The sequence below is a fragment of the Phocoena sinus genome, chromosome 7, assembly GCF_008692025.1.
Source record: "Phocoena sinus isolate mPhoSin1 chromosome 7, mPhoSin1.pri, whole genome shotgun sequence".
NCBI lineage: Eukaryota > Metazoa > Chordata > Mammalia > Artiodactyla > Phocoenidae > Phocoena > Phocoena sinus.
The window spans coordinates 72577342-72598024 of NC_045769.1; the positions used below are offsets into that span (position 1 = coordinate 72577342).

The window sequence follows — 20683 nt, forward strand, 5'->3', positions numbered from 1 at the left end:
CATTACTCACTTCAGAATTATGAATAAGCGTCACTGTATTATGTTCCACTAAACTTTGCTTCTTGTTTGTCAACTTCCTAGGACAAATTTTCATTGGTTATTTCTAAGAAAAAAATCCCACTTGGTTGACTCTTCACCTTTAAGAGTTTCAAAACTGAGATACCAGAAGTTAAGTGTCTTTTCTCATTTCTCATAAATTATTTTCCCCATGTTTGATGATGTAAAAGAGGTTTGACCAGGGATTACCCCAGGAAGAGTGAGTCATCTAAGATACTTGTCACAGCAGAGTTGTATGTAAGAGGAAGAAATTCTCTGTGTATATTAGATTAACTCTTGTGCTTCTACTTATACATTTTTAGTCAGGGACCTGGATTTAGTGCTGATGGCTGCTTTGCACCATCTAATTTTGGATTAGCCAATATTTGGTTTCATGCACGACACAGTTTTTCCTTAAAAAAAGAAGCTCTCCTCTTTTAAATTATTCAAATTCTTAGCGCTTTATTCATTCACTGCATTTAAATATGCTGGATATTGGCAACTCAGTGGTGAGGAAAACAAATATAATCCCTTCTCTTTGGGAGCTTACAGACTAGAGGGGGAGAAAACATTAGCAAATCAGGAAAATAACTCTAATTTACAACTGTGACACAAGCGATGGAGAGTTACACAGTTCCATAAAAGTATATAACAGGAGGACCTGACTGAGGTGGTCAGAAGGACAGGAAACATTAAAAGTAGGGGAAACTACATGTACTAAGGACCTGTGGTGAGAAGGAATGTGACATATTGAAGAAAGTAAAAGAAGCATAGAGAACTAGAATGTAGAAAGTGAGACAAAAGAAGTAGGCAAGGGCGATTATTGTGTTAAGAGTCTCTGGTTTTTATCCTAAGAGCAATAGGAAACCCTGAAGGGTTTTAACTAAAGAGGGATATGATCGTCAGGGTTGAGTTTTGAAAAGAAAGAATCATTCAGGCTGCAGTACCAAAGATAGACTGGAGGAAGGTGAGGTTGAGGAAAGAAAGAGCAGTTAGAAAGATATTGCGATAGTCCAAGCAAGAGATAAGTCCTTTGGGCTAAGATGATGGTGGCGGAGACTGTGGGGTGGTGGGAATAGGGAGAGTGGTGAAGGTCTCAGAAATGAGACGTCCAAATGGTAGGACCGAAGGGGTGATGAAGGTGACTGAAGGGTGAGAAGACGCTCAGGTTTCAGATTTAGGTAAATGCATGACTGACTACGCCATTCAATGTCAGTAGGAACACTGAAAAAGGACCAAATTTGGGAGGAAGATCATGAATTCCACTTTCAAGTATTGAACTGGAAATGACTTTGAGACAAAAGAGTTTTATATTCAAAACTCGTTTGGAATACAGTAAGGTATCCTTGATTCACAGTAATATCAGAGATGCATTAAACTTGATCACATTTTGCAAATCAGTAATAAACAATTTAAAATTGAGGGTGTTGTACTCCATCTTGCTACTTTGCTTTAATTATTGACACAATTTCAAAGTGTGTTAGTGAACATGTTATATTTTTAGAAACAATGAAGTTGTGGCAATGGGGGTCTACACTCCCATACTCAAGCTGGTAAATCCTGGCTGAGGCAAACAGGGTGGGGGGTGGGGGCTGGGTGGGAAGCGGGGGTATGTGTGTGTGTTTTCTGGAGAGATTTATTGAGCTAAATGAAACAGTGAGGTTCATTGGTATTTTTGAATGGTTCATTAGTGCAACTATCTGAACACAAGGTGAATTCGCATTAAATGATAAGACTTCCTAATAATTAGTATGCGCCACTCTTTGGAATTTGTAATTAGAGGAAAGAGGCAGAATGAAAGGAAATTGATAAAAGGGTAGTTGTTATAAAATTAAAACCCTTTAAAGCCAATTCCATTTCTTTGTGAAGCAAATAAGGTAAAGGGGATCAGAAGAAGAGAAAATGTACTTCCTCTCTTAGTTGGCAACTCAAATTCAGGCTAGATCAGAGTTTCTGGTTTTTATCCTAAGAACAGTGGAAAATCCCTGAAGGGTGACACGTTCGGAATTGGGTTCTGAAAAGAATTACCTGAGCAGTATTGACATTAGGGGCTGGATAATTCCTTGTTGTGAGGGACTGACCGGTGCATTATAGAATGTTTAGCAGCATCCCTGGTCTCAATTCACTAGCTGTCAATAGCAGTCACCACCCCCTCCCCCCTTGAACTGTGACAACCAAAATGTCTCTAGACATTATGAAGATATCACCTGAGGAGCAAAGTGGCCTTGTTTGAGAACCACTGGACTAAATCTAGAATCCTGAGAATGTCATTTGACAATCATTTCAGGGTCTATTGGCTTTTACTTTGTTGCATAAATATTTACTGAGGACCTTGTTTGTTTTGCTGTTCAGAGAGGAGCAACACTTAGTCCCTCTGCTTTGTAAGGAGTCTGTGACAGTAGGGAAGGGATGGGGGACTGATAAACCTAGAAATTAAAGAAGGATGCAGAAGGATGCGCTCTCACGTGGCATGGAGGTTGCCACATTAGCCTAGAATAATCTTGTAGCTGGGATTTTCTCAGTGGCAGACCTCAAGATCACACCTATCAATGACCAGGGTTGGCTATGTTCATTAATGAGAGAATAATCCATATGGAATATTTTTGGCATAAAGTCTCTCCTGACTTCTCTGGAACTTTGCCTGATCTGTTACAGCCTTTCTCTTCTATCTTTCCCTCTCCCCTGACTCCATATAGCCCAACTAACATGATTAAATTTCACTGAGCTTGGTGAGGGGGTGATTTTCTTCAACTTGCCTGATCTGCCTAGCAGTTACCATTCCATATTTCTCATCCCATAATAAGTAACCCCTGCCACGCCATAGACATGATTCTCTCTCGAGTGAAAATCAACTCTCACTGCCAAACCCCACAGCCTTCTTTCTGAGTTCCTTTTGACCTTGTTGGCACCCCTCCCCTTTGTTTCTCCTTCCTAGGTTTCCTTGGTCCTCCCTTGCTTTTCTTCCCATTGGGCTCATTTTTTTCTTTTCTGGTTCTTCCTCATTGACTTTTGGATCACATGGCTGACTCCAAGTATTTAGTGAATTTAAATACCTGATGTGGTTTGATTCCTCAATATTCCTCTCTCACTTAAAGTGAGGAAGCGTATTTGTAAATAAAATGGAACAAATCTATTAACTGCCACCGAAAGAAATATTTTCAAGATTAAATCCTCCACTGTAAACTCTGCAGTCAGGCTGGCTCCTTTTTAGAAGGAATGCTATTTTTCCTTGAGCTGAAGACATCGTTCTGACATCCTGCATCCTCTGTTCCCGCCTGATGCAAATGTACAAAAGGCACTGACTCACCCTGAAAGCTGGTCCTCTGTTTTTCTTTCACACCTCTGGAGCAGCTGGTGGGGGTGTGGGGGGGAAAGAGTCATTTCTGTGCAAGAAAATTATTAAAAATTTTCAAAGCTGGTCCTCAGTATCTTTAGGAAACTTTTAATTCGTTTAGGAAAATATGGAAATGAATGCTTTTTTGGACATTTTTATAGTGCCTTTTGATGAAAATCCCCAAGGACCCAAGCGATTGGAAGAACTGGACATCTGCTCAAGATTTTTGTGTTGAAGAAGGGGGGACACTTGTCGCCATTGAAAATGAGGTGGAACAAGGTAGAGTATTCAATGTTCAATCAGGCAAAAATCACCATTTTTATTCAAGCGTCTGTTAAAATATTCCTCCAAAATACTAACATTTCCAAATCAACATTTTAAGTATTATATTGCTGGTGACACGTACGTTTTCAGTTTGACCTATAAGGTTCATATCATGACATCTGTAAAAGTTAGTACACTCCATTGTTTACAAACTGCTGATTTTGGGGAGTCTTTTGTCTCACCAGGCGTAGTGGAAAGAATAAGGATATATTTATGATCGGCATTTCAAAATGGCTAAAATAATCTGAGGTATAGTCTATTATAATTGCATGGTATAATTTTTTAGATCCCTTTAGAGTTACCTACACACTTTCATTTGCTATTTAGGCAATAATCGTATACTTTAGTTAAGTATAATGGATAAACCCTCTTTTGTTTAGAAAGGCACTGAATGAACACTGGAAATTGTTTTACTAATGATATGATGAAATCCCAGGCTTAGCCAGCTAATTGCTGTCAATTTAAACTGAACAAAAGTGACAGAGGCGGCATCATCTTAATAAGGACAAAGTAACAAATTCCTACAGTTGATTCGTAATTAAGTTTTGCTATCATTTAAATAAAATCATAGCTATAAACAGAATTTGATGATTACCCAAATGGTTTATATGGTATTAAATTTGATAATGTATTCTTATTTTTCAGCTTTCATTACTATGAATCTTTTTGGCCATACCACTAATGTGTGGATAGGGTTACAAAATGATGATTATGAAAAATGGCTAAATGGAAGGCCCGTGTCATATTCTAATTGGTCCCCATTTGATATAGTAAATGTAAGTTTTAAGATTTATTTTTTAGAAATCATTTTAGCAAGAGATCCTATTTGAGACTTGTTTACTGAACTTTTTTTTACTTCCTATATTTTGTAGGCATAAATTTTTATTAGTTGGTTGTTAATATATTAGTTTTTAATAATGTAATTTCATATAATTGTCATGTGTTCCATGAATATAATTTCTTTACTCATCACAATAGTTATTTATTTTGTGGGTTATGAACTGATTTGTGAACAGGTTTATTAAATGCAAATAAAGGAATAATAGTGTTTGAATTTTTAAAATTATGTCCTTAATAAAAATATCAATGTTATAATAACGTTATATGTTACCATTTTTAAAAAAACATGTATTCTTTTGAAGATTCCAAGTCATAACACCACCGAAGTTCAAAAACGCATTCCTCTCTGTGCCTTGCTGTCAAATAATCCTAATTTTCATTTCACTGGAAAATGGTATTTTGAAGACTGTAGAGAAGAAGGCTATGGGTTTGTTTGTGAAAAAATGCAGGGTAAGAAATATTTGTTTTTTTATTCCTTTCATTTCCATGGTCCACTCTTCTCTTCCACATTTGTTTTACACACTGTATAAATGATAGTTTCATAGCTAAGTGCCAGCACTTATTTTTTAAGTCACTTAATCTCCACTACCTCAGGGTTGTGCCCCCTAGTGGGGTTCTAAGGACTCCAGAGACCACCTGAGTGATGACCAAGTTTATGCATCCATCTTGGTCATATTAAAAGGCTTTACTGCTTGTTCTAGGATTATGCGTCTGTTCAGATATTTTAAAAAAGACACTGAAAATCTGTTGGAAGAGAGTCAAGGAAATAAACCAACTCAATACTTAACTCCTTTCTTGGAACCCTAAAATGGTCTCTGTGGCTAAATATGGCAAACAGCACGTTTCTAGATATCAGAACCCCCAATGACTTCTGGTATGAAATACCAAAGCTATAGTATTACAGGTAGCCAGTGGGGGCATGAACAATGTGAATGCACTGTAAGTGACCTTGAGTAACAAAAATAAAAAGAATAACAACAATAGCTCACATCTCATGCTTTTACTGAGTCCCAGGCTTCCCTAGAAGGCCATAATTTGTGTCTGGAGCTGTGTGGAATTCTAGGCAGCCTAGGATACATATGCTTATTTGGAATATGAATTATACCTCTCAGTGTTGCATACATCTGAACTCTTTGATGATACTAAGTATCAACCCATCCTCAGAAAAGCAGTTCCAGAGAAATCCTCTTTCCTAGTTCACAGTTATCACTTTAGCATGGTAGTGGTCAGGAACTGAAAGATACCAGATCAGCTATAGCAAGAGTATTATGAGAAGAGCAGAGTCTCGTCAGAAAAGAAATAATATCAATACGTCATTACTTGTACACTTATGATGCGCCTGGCACTGTGCCTTGCTTTTTATAAGTATTGTGCCATAAAGTCCTCCCGACACTTCTATGAAGTAAGTAAAAGTCTCCGCATTTTACAGATGAGGAAATTGAGGCTTAGGAAAAATAAGTAACATACTCAAGTTCTCTCAAATACAATGATTCTATTCTAGGACCTTGATGTCGCTCTCTTCTTGAAATGTACCCTCTGACCACTTTCTCTCTTTGATATTTTTGGGACTAACAAAATGTTTATGTTCTTTTGGAGACAGTATGGAGCAGTGGTGGTGGAGTTCAAATCCCACCTGGGTTCCTATTCCACCTCTATAAATAAACTGTCAGTCAAGTTTATTATCTTCTCTGAACCTTGATTTCTGCATCTGTAAAATGGAATAATAACTATCTCACAGACTCTACATATATACAATGCTTAGCAAGTTCCTAGCACGTGTTTAACAAACAATTGTTGCTTTTGTTATTATTGTTTCTATTATATTATTATTCAACTACACAAGTTCTTGTAGTCTACAGTGAATACCCAAATTCTGACTCCTCTTCTTTGTGTGCCATGGGAGTATGTGTTTACATTGGGTTTCAAAACTAAAGTCTTTGATCTGCCTGAAAGAATAAAGATATCTGAATAAAAAGAGAGATAAGGGCAAAGTCAAGACCCCCAATTTTGAACTTGGTTTCAGGTGGATCTTTCTCAGGGCAGCAGATGGCAAAATCATAGTGCTCAAAATCACTTATGTTTTGAAACTTGATGAAATCAATAACATAGGGAGAAACTCATATATGTGAAAATACAGGGGCATGATTTAGTGGGGAAAACCAGTTAAATTGGTATTTGGGTCACACATACAAAGAATTTCAGTTACTTTAATTTTAAAAATTGTTATCATTTTTAAATGGCTACTTTGGTATTATGTTGCTTTGTATAAATAACATTTAGTCTTGGTACATCAGCTGGCAAATAGACTTCTACAAAGAAAAACAGATGATGAAAGTGTGGTCCATCAAAATTTAATTGGTGAATAGATTAATTTTACTTTGGTTTTACAATATGTACTACTGCTATACTGAGGTAACAGTTTCAGGAAAAGTCAAAGCCTCACCCTGCCATTTTTATTTGGGAGAACGTGACAAGAAGAGGAGAGGAGAGCAAGAAGCAGCATTTATTGAGTGCCTGCTGTGTTCCACGTCCTATAGTAGGTGCTCTATGTGCATATCTCCTTGAATTTTACCCACACGCCTCTAACGAAGGCCTTAGTAATCTCTCACAGACCAGAAATTTAAAGTTTAGAGAGATTAACTAATTTGGCCATTTAGGGTCAGGACTGCGATTGAGTCCCAGGTCTTCGGACCTATCCACCATGCTCCTTTTCAACCCCAAACGTGATAAAAACCAGTATACAGAGAGAAATCCCAGCCACCTTGGATCAGACAGTTGAGAAATGCTTACCTTTTTTGTGTGTTTTAGGATGCCTAAACTCGGCCTAAAGATAGTGCAGAACAAAAAGGCAAATGCACATAGTAAAGAGGAAACATCTATATGTAACACATGAGCTTGGTTCTCACTTGATCACAGCCACTCGTTTATACAAAGCACCAATGATCATGTGTGGGAAAACCTTGTCTTTTAATTTATAAATCTTGACTCTGATAGGTGACATATTAATAGTAATGGTTTCTAAGAACTGTATGTATTTCTAAGCATTAACTTATTTCTTAACTTCTCTTTAGAAATTATACATGTTAGCATTAAACATGATAGCAACTATCACACAGTCCCAAAAGTTTAATAAAGTATTATATTTGAGAATATGCACTTGTAAATTGTGTTTGCAAAGCAGTGTTTGACTACGTTATATATGTTAATATTCTCTCAGTAAGTATTAAGTTCTGCCAGCAGCATGTGTTAGGCTGAGTGTACCTAGTAGAAGTAAGCTTGCCTAAGGAGACCCTATCAGTTCCACCAAAAAGTGGTCAGTTTGACAAGGGATTGTCAAAACTGGGAAATCTAGAAATGATTCAATATATGTTTATATATATATTTAAAACTCATTCATTAAATTTCCTAAGTGTTTTCATTCTTTAGTATCCTCTATGCTTACAGGTATTGTCTTAATTTTGAAATAGTCAATTCTGAGAAGAAAAACTCTGATGTTAACGACAGCATGGATCACCGTACAGGGATCCATGCTAAGCTTTGCCTCCCCCTTCTCATCCAGGTTCTACAAATAATTTTTGTTGTTCTTTTTCTAGATACTTCTGGACACAGTATAAATACATCTGATATGTACCCAATCCCCAATACCTTAGAATATGGAAACAGAACTTACAAAATAATTAATGAAAATATGACTTGGTATACAGCACTAAAAACCTGCCTGATGCACGGAGCAGAACTGGTCAGCATTACAGACCAGTACCACCAGTCTTTCCTCACTGTTATCCTCAACCGGCTAGGACATGCCCACTGGATTGGACTGTTCACTGAAGATGTAGGTGTCCTAAAATCCCTTGGACAATCCTTGCATAATTAAGTTTCATATCTACCCCCTTAGTGATATAGCCACTGAAATTAGCACAGAAAAAAAACAGCCATGAAATAACAGTAAATGTAACATTTAGGTAATTGGATTATACAAAAACTACTGACCAACCTCATGAGCAGCATATAACTACAAAAGGTGTCCCTTTTTAGGGTAAACATCTACTTGCCTAATTTCTGGAAATTCATGCCCTTCAAAGTTTCTCTGAAGATGTCTGAAAAATTTCAGGATACTGACTTATATGTGCACTGGAATACACCTGCGTTTGGGTAATATGTTGCCTTTAAAGAATCCCCAAGAAAAATGAATCATGCTTCCTGCATAGAAATTTGGTTATTAATTAATTCAGTACCCCTTGGAATTTAACATGTGCGTTATTTTCCTCCTCTAGGGAAATGGTTTGGAAAGTAATATTTTTAAATTTTTTTAAATACAAGTATTACACACTCAAATAGCGAAAAGTAAATCTATTCTATCCTGACCTCTAGTTCTACTCCTCAAAGTTAATCACTGTAAACAGTTTCTTGTGTGTCATTTAGAAAGTTTCTGTGTATGCATATATATACACATGTAATGGATTAGTATGTATATTTTTTTAAAATATAAATGAGCTCATACTATATATACTGTCCTTAAGCTTGCTTTTAATTTAATATACGTTGTTCAGCTTTCTATGTCAGCTCATAAAAATCTAATACATTCTTTGAGACAGCAGCATATATGGATATACCACAATTTATTAAATCGTTCTCATGTGAATGGACATTTGGGTTCTTCCCAGTTTTCACAATTCCAAACAATGCACAACAAATATCCTTGTACACGTAGGATAAATCCCCAGGAATGAAGTTGCTAAGTACCCTTTATAAATTTTAACAAGGGATGGTGCCACATTGCCCTCTAAAATTTTGTGCCAATTTACATGCTAACAACAGTGTATGATAGCATCTAGTTTTTTCACATCCTTGCCAACACTGGGTATGTCAAAATTTTAATCCTTGCCAGTTGGATAGGTGAAAGGATGGCATTTCATGGTTGTTTATTGTATTTTTGTATTACAGAATTTTTAACTTTATGTAGTCAATTTTGCTTTATGGCCTCTGGATTTTTTTATCAGACTCAGAAAGATTTTTCCCATGTCAAGAGTATAAAATGTTTAGCCAAGTTTTCTTTAGCACTTTTATGTTTTCAATTATATGTATGAATCTTTGATCAATCTTAAATTTATTTTGGTGTAAAGAACAAGATATTGATTCAACTTCACTCTGATTGCTTACCAGGAAATTATGGTGGGAGGGAACCAAGGATTCCCAAAAACTAAAGAAGATGTTGCTTATGGCAGATAGTCCTTTTTGTCAGGCCATTTCCACAAGCTGTCCTAGACTTCCTGAAATATAAGTCTAGATGTGGAAATATAAATCCACGCATGAAGTGAGAGCTGCTCAGACAGCACTGGGTGACGTTGCCAGCATTCATGGCAAGGAAATGATGGCTCAGTTTCCCTCCACAGAATGGTCTTAATTTTGACTGGTCAGATGGCACCAAATCCTCCTTCACTTTTTGGAAAGATGATGAGTCATCCTTCCTGGGTGACTGTGTTTTCGCCGACACCAGTGGACACTGGAGTAGCACAGCCTGTGAGTCATATCTGCAAGGAGCCATTTGTCATGTGCCCACAGGTAGGTTCAATTCTATTCAACTCAAGAAATACATACTGTGAACCTATTTTATGCAAGGCACTGTGCTAAGCAAGAGCTGTGAGGGAAAGCAGTAAGAAGTATCTGCCCTCGAGAAGCATTCGGTCTGGTAGGTGATGTACAAATAAGTGTTAACATGAGGCAGGGCTACCAAATGATATAAGAGCCATAGCAAGTGCTGTGGGGGGTTAGCAAGAAAATGGACACATCAGAGCCACTCGGGGAAAAGCAAAAAGCCTTCTTGAAGGACAGGACTGTGGAGATTGGTCTTGAAGAATGGGTGTGATCAGGAAATGATGGGACATGGAGAGGCATTCTGAGCAGAAAAGCTTGGGCAGACATGGGAGGAAGAAAGGACTGGGCATGTAGCTGAGCAAAGCTGGTGTTGAGATTTTCCTGCATGGCAGGATTTTGGTAAGAGAGAGGTAGGAAATCAGGTTAGAAACATAGGTTAGGAGCATGTGTGGAGGACCTTGAATACCACTGAAGATTTATGTTTAAGTCAAAGATTAATAGGATTCTAGAGCATCATCATCACCATTATGGTAATAATATTTGTATTTATATTATATATGTATATATAAAACATGACAGTAATGATAATAGTATCTCATTACACTGAATGTTCACCTCGCCCAACCAGATGAACATTATTTTAAAGATGAAACTTAAACCCAGAACATTAAATAGCTTCCTGAAGATCTCACAGATGTCTGTCAACAGCACCAAGAGCGGAAGCCAAGTTTCCTTGATCTCTGATATCATGTTTATCCCATTAAATCAGGTCCCCTTTCCTTTGATTGCTATGGTGTACAAAAAGAAATTTCCTTAACACTAACTGGTTTCTTTTTAAATCTCTCATTTAGTAAGTGTGCATGTATTTACTTACTCTCTGGATACTATAAGTCAAATAGCACACATATTATGTAAGTTCAGCTCAAAACAATTCAGGACAAAAATATAAATGATAGCCATATGTATTGGGAAAGCTAATTCTCCTTCTAAAACACCATGAAGTTATCCTTCCTTTTTTAATAACACTACATTTATTGAGTGCTTAAGTGACAGGCACTAGCTCACCTAACTTCTTAAGTTGTAAGAAAGATGTTATTGTTAGCTCTCTTTTACGTGTGTGGGAGTGTGCGGAAGATAGGTAACATACCCACAGCCATGCACCTAGGATCTCAGTGTGGGTGTGTCTGACTCTCGTGCTTGCCCTCTGAAACAAAGACTTCCCCCAATTCCCCTTAGTTATGTGTTGTGTTATGTTATGTCATGATATATTATGATATGTTGTTATGATATGATTTGTTATGTTATGTTATGCTATGTTGTGTTATGTCATGTCATGATATATGTTATGTTATGATATGTTATACTATGTTATGATATATTATGTTATACTAATGTTATGTTATATTATGATATGTTACTTTATTGAATGCTTTATTTTCTCTAAGTTGACTAGCAGGTAAGGATTTACTAAATCTTCAGCACTGAATGAAACACATTCTGTACATTTGGAAGTGTCTTTTACCAACTTCATTCAGCTGCCAGTATTTCTCTGAATCACATCCCCCAGTTTTTCCAACCTTTAGGACACTAACTGTAAATATTAAAGATAACACCCAAACTAAGCCTATGAAGCTATGCATTAATATACCCTATTATGTGTAGGAAAAGATTATTTCTGCCAGACATGCTATAAGCCATTCCAGTTTTGTAATCATTTACATTAAACCCACTCTTTCAGAGTATTATCATGAAAATCTCATTACATATATTTATCTTGGTCTTTCATAGAATGTAATGCAATGTTTATCTCAATAAGTGAACCCAGTCACCACCCTGAAATCATAACTCATTTTGTTCATAGAAACAAGACCATTTGGATACCCAGAGTTGTGCTCAGAAACATCTATTCCCTGGATAAAATTCAAAAGTAATTGCTACAGTTTTTCTACAGTCTTAGACAGTACGAGTTTTGAGGCTGCTCATGAATTTTGCAAAAAGGAAGGTAATTCTTTTGTTGTGGTAAAATGCTTTCAATGTGTTCCTTCTTGACATTTCAGTAAACAATGTAGTTGTCTTCATTTGTCTGATTATTTAGTGATTTTAGAAGCAACAAAAACAATTGAAAAAGTAAATATTATTGAATTTGCTTGTTTGGGGGATGGCTAAAATGTTCAATGTCCAGTATACAATTAAAAACCCAAGACAATGTCTCAGGATACTGCACTTTCCCAAAAAAGTGTTCCCTTTGAATGAATTTGAACTATGAATCTTTAATGTTCCTGAAAATTAATATTCTATTCTTTAAGTACAAGCTTGTATCTTTTAATAAATGTCATACTACTTTTAAAATTCTAATCAAAAATTACTTATTAACAATGGAAACTTTCACTTTTCAAAGCCTGAGCTTTTTAATTTTTTTATTGAAGTATAGTTGATTTACAATGTGTTAGTTTCTGGTGTACAGCAAAGTGATTCAGATATGGATAGTTAGATATATAGATATATATTCTTTTTCAGATTCTTTTCCATTATAGGTTATTATAAGATATTGAATATAGTTCCCTGTGCAACACAGAAGGACCTTGTTGTTTATCTATTTTATACATAGTAGTATGTATCTGTTAATCCCAAGCTCCTATCTTATGCCTCCCTCAACTTTCCCCTTTGGTAACCATAAGTTTGTTTTCTATGTCCGTGAATCTGTTTCTGTTTTGTAAATAAGTTCATTTGTTTCATTTTTTTAGATTCCACATATAAGTGGTATCATATGATATTTGTCTTTCTCTGTCTGCCTTACTTCACTTAGTATGATAATCTCTAGGTCCATCCATGTTGCTGCAAATGGCATTATTTCATTCTTCTTTATGGCCAATATTCTATTGTGTATATATACCATATCTTCTTTATCCATTCATCTGTCGATGGACACTTTAGGTTGCTTCCATGTCTTGGCTATTGTAAATAGTGCTGCTATGAACGTTGGGGTGCCTATATCTTTTCAAATTAAGAGTTTTCATCTTTTCCGGATATATGTCCAGGAATGGAACTGCAGGATCATATGGTAACTCTATTTTTCATTTTTTAAGGAACCTCCATACTGTTCTCCATAGTGGCTGCACAAATTCACATTCCCACCAACAGTGTAGGAGGGTTCACTTATTTCCACACTCTCTCCAGCATTTACTATTTGTAGACTCTTTGATGATGGCAATTCTGACTGGATAGCATCTCGATATTATTGAGATGATATCTCAGTATAATTTTGATTTGCATTTCTCTAATAATTAGCAATGTTGAGCATCTTTTCATGTGCCTGTTGGTCAGCTGTATGTCTTCTCTGGAGAAATGTCTAATTAGGTCTCCCGTCTATTTTTTGACTGGGTTGTGTTTTTTTTGATATTGAGCTATATGAGCTGTTTGTATATTTTGGAAACCAAGCCCTTGCTGGTCGCACTGTTTCCAAATATTTTCTCCCATTCCGTAGGTTGTCTTTTCGTTTTGTCTGTGCAAAATTTATAAGTTTAATTAGGTCTCATTTGTTTATTTTTGCTTTTATCTCTTTTGCTTTGGGAGACTGACCTAAGAAGACATTGCTATGATTTATGTCAGAGAATATTTTGCCTACATTCTCTTCTAGGAGTTTTATGGTGTCATGTCTTATATTAAATCTTTAAACCATTTTGAGTTTCCTTTTGTGTATGGTGTGTGAAGGAGTGTTCTAACTTCATTGATTTACATGCATCAAAGCCTGAGCTTTATGAATTATGGTATAGAAGACATTATTTTAATTGTATTTACATGTAAACACAAATAGTTATTCATTTGCTGTTTGTCTCTTTTATAGGATCTAATCTTTTAACAATCAAAGATGAAGCTGAAAATTCATTTCTCCTAGACCAGCTTTTAGCTTTCAGTTCTTCTGTCAAGATGGTTTGGCTGAATGCTCAGTTTGATGGTGACAGTAAGTGACTGGGTAGAGAAGAGGAGAGGGCATAAATAAATACACAGTGGTCAAGGTTGATGGAAATGGCATCTGCAAACCAGAAAACTTTCCTTGGATACATTGCTGTTTAAAAAAAATATCATAAATCCTAAAGCCATTTCTTCCAAAGACATCATTGCTAACCCCTTTTTATACCTTCTTGCCCTTTGAAATAATCCCAGAAAACCAAAAATGAAAACAAACAAGTTTATCTTATACTTAATCTTGCATTATGAAGATGCTTGGCTGGAACTTTGTGTTCACAGACTTAGTCACAGACACCAAACCATATTTACTTGAAAATACCCCAGGTTTCTAAATGTTATAAGAGCACAATAGAGTTATGGAAATGTTTCAGTGATAAATAGTGCTAGCAGAACTGTTATTTGCTACTCATAAAAACCAGAGTTTCTAATCAGATGAGAGCATGCTATTCTTTTCTTTATGTAACTGATGGTTGTTGAAAGTACTTGTAAAGAAAATTACTTTAAGTGGTATAGAGAACTTGTTACAGTGGTGTACCAAGGTAGAGGATGGGTCCATGCTGGCAAGGAGGAGTATTTCAATCACCGACATTGCTTAAAACTTCTAGCACAGGGTGATAATAAAAAGCTGACTGACTTATGCTTAGTTTTATTGTTTGTTTTAAATCCTTTTCAGACAAGGCACTCCCTTATCACCTACACATGGGTGGATTCTACCACTGCCCCCACCCCTTGGTATACCACTGGCTTGCTTTTTAAAGAAGCTCATTGTACTCCGTGCTCATAACGGACTGTTTGCAACTACTTGATTTCTAAGATATGCAATATACTGAAGGTTTTTTTTTCTTTAAGCTTTTTAAGTTCAAACTACAAATTTTATTATTCTATCTATAAATCTAATAAATTTTAAGGGGCACTTTACAACAAAAAAGAAGCTCACTGTAAAATTCTTTTAGAAAGTGATCTACTTTGTAATGATATAGCTGTTAGGACTTTAAATGATTTCTTTAAATTGTTTGTAATGATAGGGAATATTTCAAATTCAAACTGTTACATTAAGAAACATCATATCTTGAATGAACTAAATTAGAACAATATATCTAAAATAAAGAGAGTTGTTCACAAGGCAATTTCACTTATGCCTACCTTTTAATGTTGAGTTCATGATTGTTGAATGCATCAGATAAGGAGAGAGTCTCATTAAATTTAGGGGCTGCTTTTTAAGGTTCATTCCAGACTTAGTATGTTTGATAACCATGCCCATAATTCATGTTAGCATTTTTTCCACAGATGAAACCATAAAGTGGTTTGATGGAACTCTCGCAGACCAGTCAAACTGGGGTATTAGGAAGCCAGAGATGGACCACGTCAAACCCCATCTGTGTGTTGCCCTGAGGATTCCCGAAGGAGTGTGGCAGTTATCCTCATGTCAAGACAAAAAAGGATTTATATGTAAAATGGAAGCAGGTGGGTAAAGTTAGAAAGTAAATCTTCATTTTGCTTCTACCTTGACTAAAGTTGACCCACCTCCTTAGCACTTAAAGCTTTTAAAATCTAAGTATTCAGTGAGTATTCAGATAGATTCTAACATTATCATCTTGTTTTACATCAAACAAGTCAGAGAACATTTCAGCTCCTTCCTCTGATATGAAGAAAAAAAATCATTATAATCAAATCAAAGACTATGACTTTCTTGTGTCACCCTAGCTGTTAACTTAATGGGCAAAAAAAGAAGTTCACCTCAAGCAAATAGAGCTGGGAATGTAAACCAGCAACCCTCATTCTGGCAGCTGCTACTCAGAATTTTAAGCTCCATCTTTGGTCCCAGGAAATATAATTCAGGTCTAGGTATCCTTATTGTGGATAAGTAGATGTGATTCTCTACTGCAGGCCATAATATATTATAAAAGTCATATAACTTGATCTTGAGCTACATACTTAGGTTGTGGTGATTATAAATAATTTTAGAAATGTAAGCCAGAAAATTCTAGTCCATTGCAAATAACAGAGCTTTCTAAGAGAAGACATTAACAAGGATCATTAACAGTGGGAAGGTGTTTATAGTAATCACAACAGTTTCTAGATGCAGGTATTAACAAAGAAGGAGGGATTGATATGGCCTGGGCTCCTGAAAACAACTTCATAGAGCGGATGAGTCTTTGGAATCACAAAAGATAATGAGAATAGAGGAGGGAAGGAATATTGGATAAAAGGTCCAGAATGACTAAAGGCAGAAATTGAGAATGAGCTTAGACTGGACCACGTTAGGTGGTGTTGGGAATAAAACCGTATTACTGTAGGATCCATCCACAGAAAGTGCTGGGATAAAGAGCTGAACTCCATGGTGAAGGACGCAGGGGACACCTACATGCTCTAGAGACACCAACAGTGGAGTCACACCCATCTGATGTAAAGGGAGACGGTTGTAATTTGAGTGATAGAACTGGGAACAAAAAAGGGAAGGTGGAAATGGGAAAAGAGAATCATCAGGCTTTGGTGACTGATTAGATATTGGGAATTAAAGAGCAAAAACTGGTAGGTGTGGGAACCAAACTTTGAAGCTCTGAAAGTGTGGATATCAACTCTGTGTGGAAACCATGACTAACCTATCAGTGTGCCCAAGCAACCGCTAGCATTCGACTATCAAGAACAAATCAGAAACATCTCATGTCTGTTCAGGACTTTAAAGCTTCCTGTACTACATAAGACACCTCTTTTATCCTACACAGCAACTTTCCAAGGCAGTGAAGCAGATACAGTATTCCCATGTTACAGATGAGAAAAGTACTTGTCCAAACTGAGGCTACATGGAGAACTACACTCCACATTTTCTGATTCCATATGCCCCTTCTATACCTGCCCGCTGCCTCCATCCTGAGAATGAATACTCATTCAACAGTCTTTCTTTAAAAAGTATCTTTACACATACACAATACTACGTTTTCAATAATATTATGCAAAATTATACAACATTATTTTAAAATTGCAAAATCGAGGTTTTTTTTTTTTTTTAAAGTGTATTTTTGCTATTGGTAATGTTGACATTTAAGAGTGAATGAGCATATGTAGTGCACTAAGGCACTTCCTCCACTCACAAATCCTTTACTGCTCTGCCTCTGGGTCATTCCCTACATATTTCTCTGGATCTTTGCTTAGAGTAAAAATAGCAGAGTTCAAACTTTGATATAGAGTCTACTTGGAAAAGATACATTCTTACAGTAGAAAATCCTCAAACAGGAAACCTCTAACTTTTTAAATGGAGGAGCTATTATTCATTTCCCAAGATTCTTGAGATCTAAAAGGTGAGAAGGTCCTGATTTTTTTAATCTTTGCAAAAAGCCAGGGAGGTTACCGTTGCTGGACCAACTCCACATCAGATCCCAACAAAACTGAGTTCCTTGCAGGCAGGGACTATATTTTACTCATATTTTTAATGCAGCACAGCGCTGAAACTGGATGGGGATTCTTCAGCTTAAAAAAAAAAAAGCAGTGTATGTGTTTGTGAGCACTAATAATGATTATTATAAATCAGGGGTCAGCAAACTTCTCTTTAAAGGACCAAATAGTAAATATTTCAGGCTGTAGGAGCCATATGGTTTCTGTCACACTGCCTTTGTAGCACAAAAGCAGCCATAGACAATAGAAACATTATTAGTGTGGCTGAGTTCTAATAAAACGTCATTTGTAAAAACAGGTGCCCAGATTTGATCCATGGACCATTATTTGCTGAGCCCTGCTATAAGCAATAACATAACTTTGCTGATTAAAAGGAAATTTTCATCTCAGTATTTTTTGTATTTGGTTTTAGATATTCACACAGTAAAGGAGGATCCAGGAAAATGTAGGTTTAGAACAGTAGAGAAAGTTTTGATTTTTCATAGAAACAATAAAATAGGAAGTAACGGGCTTCCCTGGTGGCGCAGTGGTTGAGAGTCCGCCTGCTGACGCAGGGGACACGGGTTTGTGCCCCGGTCCGGGAGGATGCCACATGCCGCGGAGCGGCTAGGCCCGTGAGCCATGGCCGCTGAGCCTGCGCGTCCGGAGCCTGTGCTCCACAACGGGAGAGGCCACAACGGTGAGAGGCCCGCATATCGCAAAAAAAAAAAAAAAAGTAACTATGTGACAGTATCTATCTTACTACTTGTCATTGAAGTTTTCTTTTTTTTCATCTTCTTTCAGGACCAAGTCACAGCATTATACCCCTTGCAGTAGCAGTGACACTGATAGCAATTCTGGCTATTTCCACACTTTCCTTCTGCATATACAAGCACAATAGTGGTATCTGCAGGAGACTTGCACAGTTTGGAAATCCTTACTATCCAGCAACCAACTTTAGTACAGTACATTTAGAAGAAAATATTCTCATTTCTGATCTTGAGAAGAATGACCAATAATAATGAAGTGAGAGGATGCCACGGCCATGAGAATGAGTAAAGAAGAGTACTTTCCTTTACAGACCAGATGCCGCTCTAATGTGAATCGTGTCACCATTTAAATTATGCTTAAAATGATTACTGGTTTTGAATTGTAACCAAATCAGATAGGTGTTCATTTATTCATTTCCTCGAACTGTGATCTATTCTTTAAAAGGGGAGATTTTACAACGGCTATTCTTCAGAAAACAAAAACTATTAAAAGAAACTCCCAAATGAAAACTCTCAAACCAATGTGAATAATAGTTTTTGCATTAATATGCTTCTACCAAAAATTTTCGGGAATTTTAAAACTAATCTGATATCTATTCAGACATTTGCCAATACTCATTCCATTAAAAGAGAGAGGCAGAGAAAAGCAAAACAAATTTTAAAGTCCTACACTTGTATAAGAGAGGAAAAAAGAAAAGGCTTTTGAGAGGTTTCTTGTTTGTTTTTTAATTTGATCAGTTTAACAGCAGGGTTTGGAAAACACTAATTTCTAAGCTTAAAACTCACAGGTTCCGGGCTCTATACTAGTATTTAGGGTGACATTCATTTTTATTAGTTCTGACTTCTCAAACTAAAGGAGAAGAAAAATAACCTTTCTTTAAATAGTAAAAATCTTGGTTAGCAGCACAATTTCATAAGCAACCATGCAATGTGGCCTAAAATCATCAATTACTAAATGATGACAAAGTTGGATAGTTAAAAAATCTTATAGATAAGCTCAGAGGGACTTATTGTTATCCTAATACTGTTAAAATTCACAAGCTTTGTCAAAGACTACAGGTATAAAATGTATATATACCACTCCTAACAACCAAAAGATATAAAATGTAACTTGAATTTAAAGGGGAAAAATGAAAGATGTGAATTACAGTTTCATTAGAACAAGACAAGTACTACTAAATAAATTACTCTTCAGCAGTAATCTAGATACCTTTGCTATATAAAGGAGTTTATTTGGGGAGTTCTATTGAGTAAACTAGGGTTTGGGGGAACCAACTCCATTTGCATTGGGCTAGTTCATGCAGCCAGTAAAAAATGATTAAAAGTATGATACTGTCCATAAATTAAAACTCACAGATTTGATCTTCCTTCATTAATTTCTCATAAAGTAAAAGGACTTCATAATCAATGTTCAAAAGTTTACTCATTGCGTAAATGTTTACTGAGTTCCTGTTAAGAACCAAGAGCCATTCTAGAAATTGGAGGTATTGGGGCGAGCACTTATTTTTGAATGAAGGAAAACCTACAGTAAACCAGTAAAGAAATGCATAAGAAGAAAATATCAGGTGGTCATGAAAATTAAGTAAGGTTCTGTGATAGAGAGAAACTGGGGGAGCCTCCCTAGAGTGTGCATTTTAGTTATTACAACTAGCTGCCTCAAAACTGGTGACAAGTAGTCCCAAGATGGAGCTTGGGAGAAAGTATGAATACGTTTCTAAGTGGAAAACTATCATCGTTAGAAATACAATTTGAAGAACGTGTCCTAAGAATGAAGTCCTTGCAGGCTGAAACAGTTAATACAGCTTCCAAGAGCAGCTCTTTTCTACTGCTATGCAGTTTACGCACTGAGACAATCTACTTCCATAATTTTGTTTGTTTGGGGACTTTTTTTTTTTTTAAGATATTACATTATGTGACAGTTGTATATTTATGACTCAAAGGAAAAATTGGCTTGGACTAACCAGATGTTATAAAAGCTCAATTTAATAATCTGTCAAGTGAAATTAAAGTTCTGTTCTTTTTAGTGGACTTGGTAAAAAACTGCTAATCAATTATCCTTCCAGTCAAGGTATATTGAAGTTGAGTAGTCAGTCACACATAAAAATTTGACAAAGTATGTCATTAGTAAAGTGGTTCTGCAGGAAAAAAAAAAAACTGTATTGCTTGTCAGTGCTCTGTACTTTGATATTTAGTATTGAACCACATCCTAATGGACAGATCATGCGCTGCTTCCCATTACTGAAATTTCAGAAATAGGAATTACTGAAATACTGTTTTATTCACATATGTGCACTTTTAAAAACTTTCTTCCACAACTATTTTCAATCTGAGCTAGATTTCATGCTATACATGAAAAGAAAAAAGTAGCAGGGTCACAAACTCATTCACACGTAATTAATGTGCCCCCTCCAAAAAACAGTCAATTATTTTCTATAACTCTGAG

At 36.2% G+C, this 20683-nt stretch overlaps 1 protein-coding gene across 4 annotated transcripts in view; it reads left to right on the forward strand.

The window, feature by feature from the left end:
* Positions 1–20233, forward strand: part of PLA2R1 (phospholipase A2 receptor 1) — a 110751-nt gene extending 90518 nt beyond the window's left edge. For all 4 annotated transcript variants that reach the window (XM_032636871.1, XM_032636870.1, XM_032636873.1 and 1 more), the window contains 9 exons: positions 3532–3649; positions 4340–4470; positions 4837–4984; positions 8128–8366; positions 9928–10096; positions 11991–12131; positions 13974–14090; positions 15386–15562; positions 18275–20233. In XM_032636871.1, the coding sequence (XP_032492762.1) occupies positions 3532–3649; positions 4340–4470; positions 4837–4984; positions 8128–8366; positions 9928–10096; positions 11991–12131; positions 13974–14090; positions 15386–15562; positions 18275–18489 (1455 nt within the window). In that variant the 3' untranslated portion in view covers positions 18490–20233. The remainder of the gene's footprint in view (positions 1–3531; positions 3650–4339; positions 4471–4836; positions 4985–8127; positions 8367–9927; positions 10097–11990; positions 12132–13973; positions 14091–15385; positions 15563–18274) is intronic.
* The last annotated feature ends 450 nt before the right edge of the window (positions 20234–20683 follow it).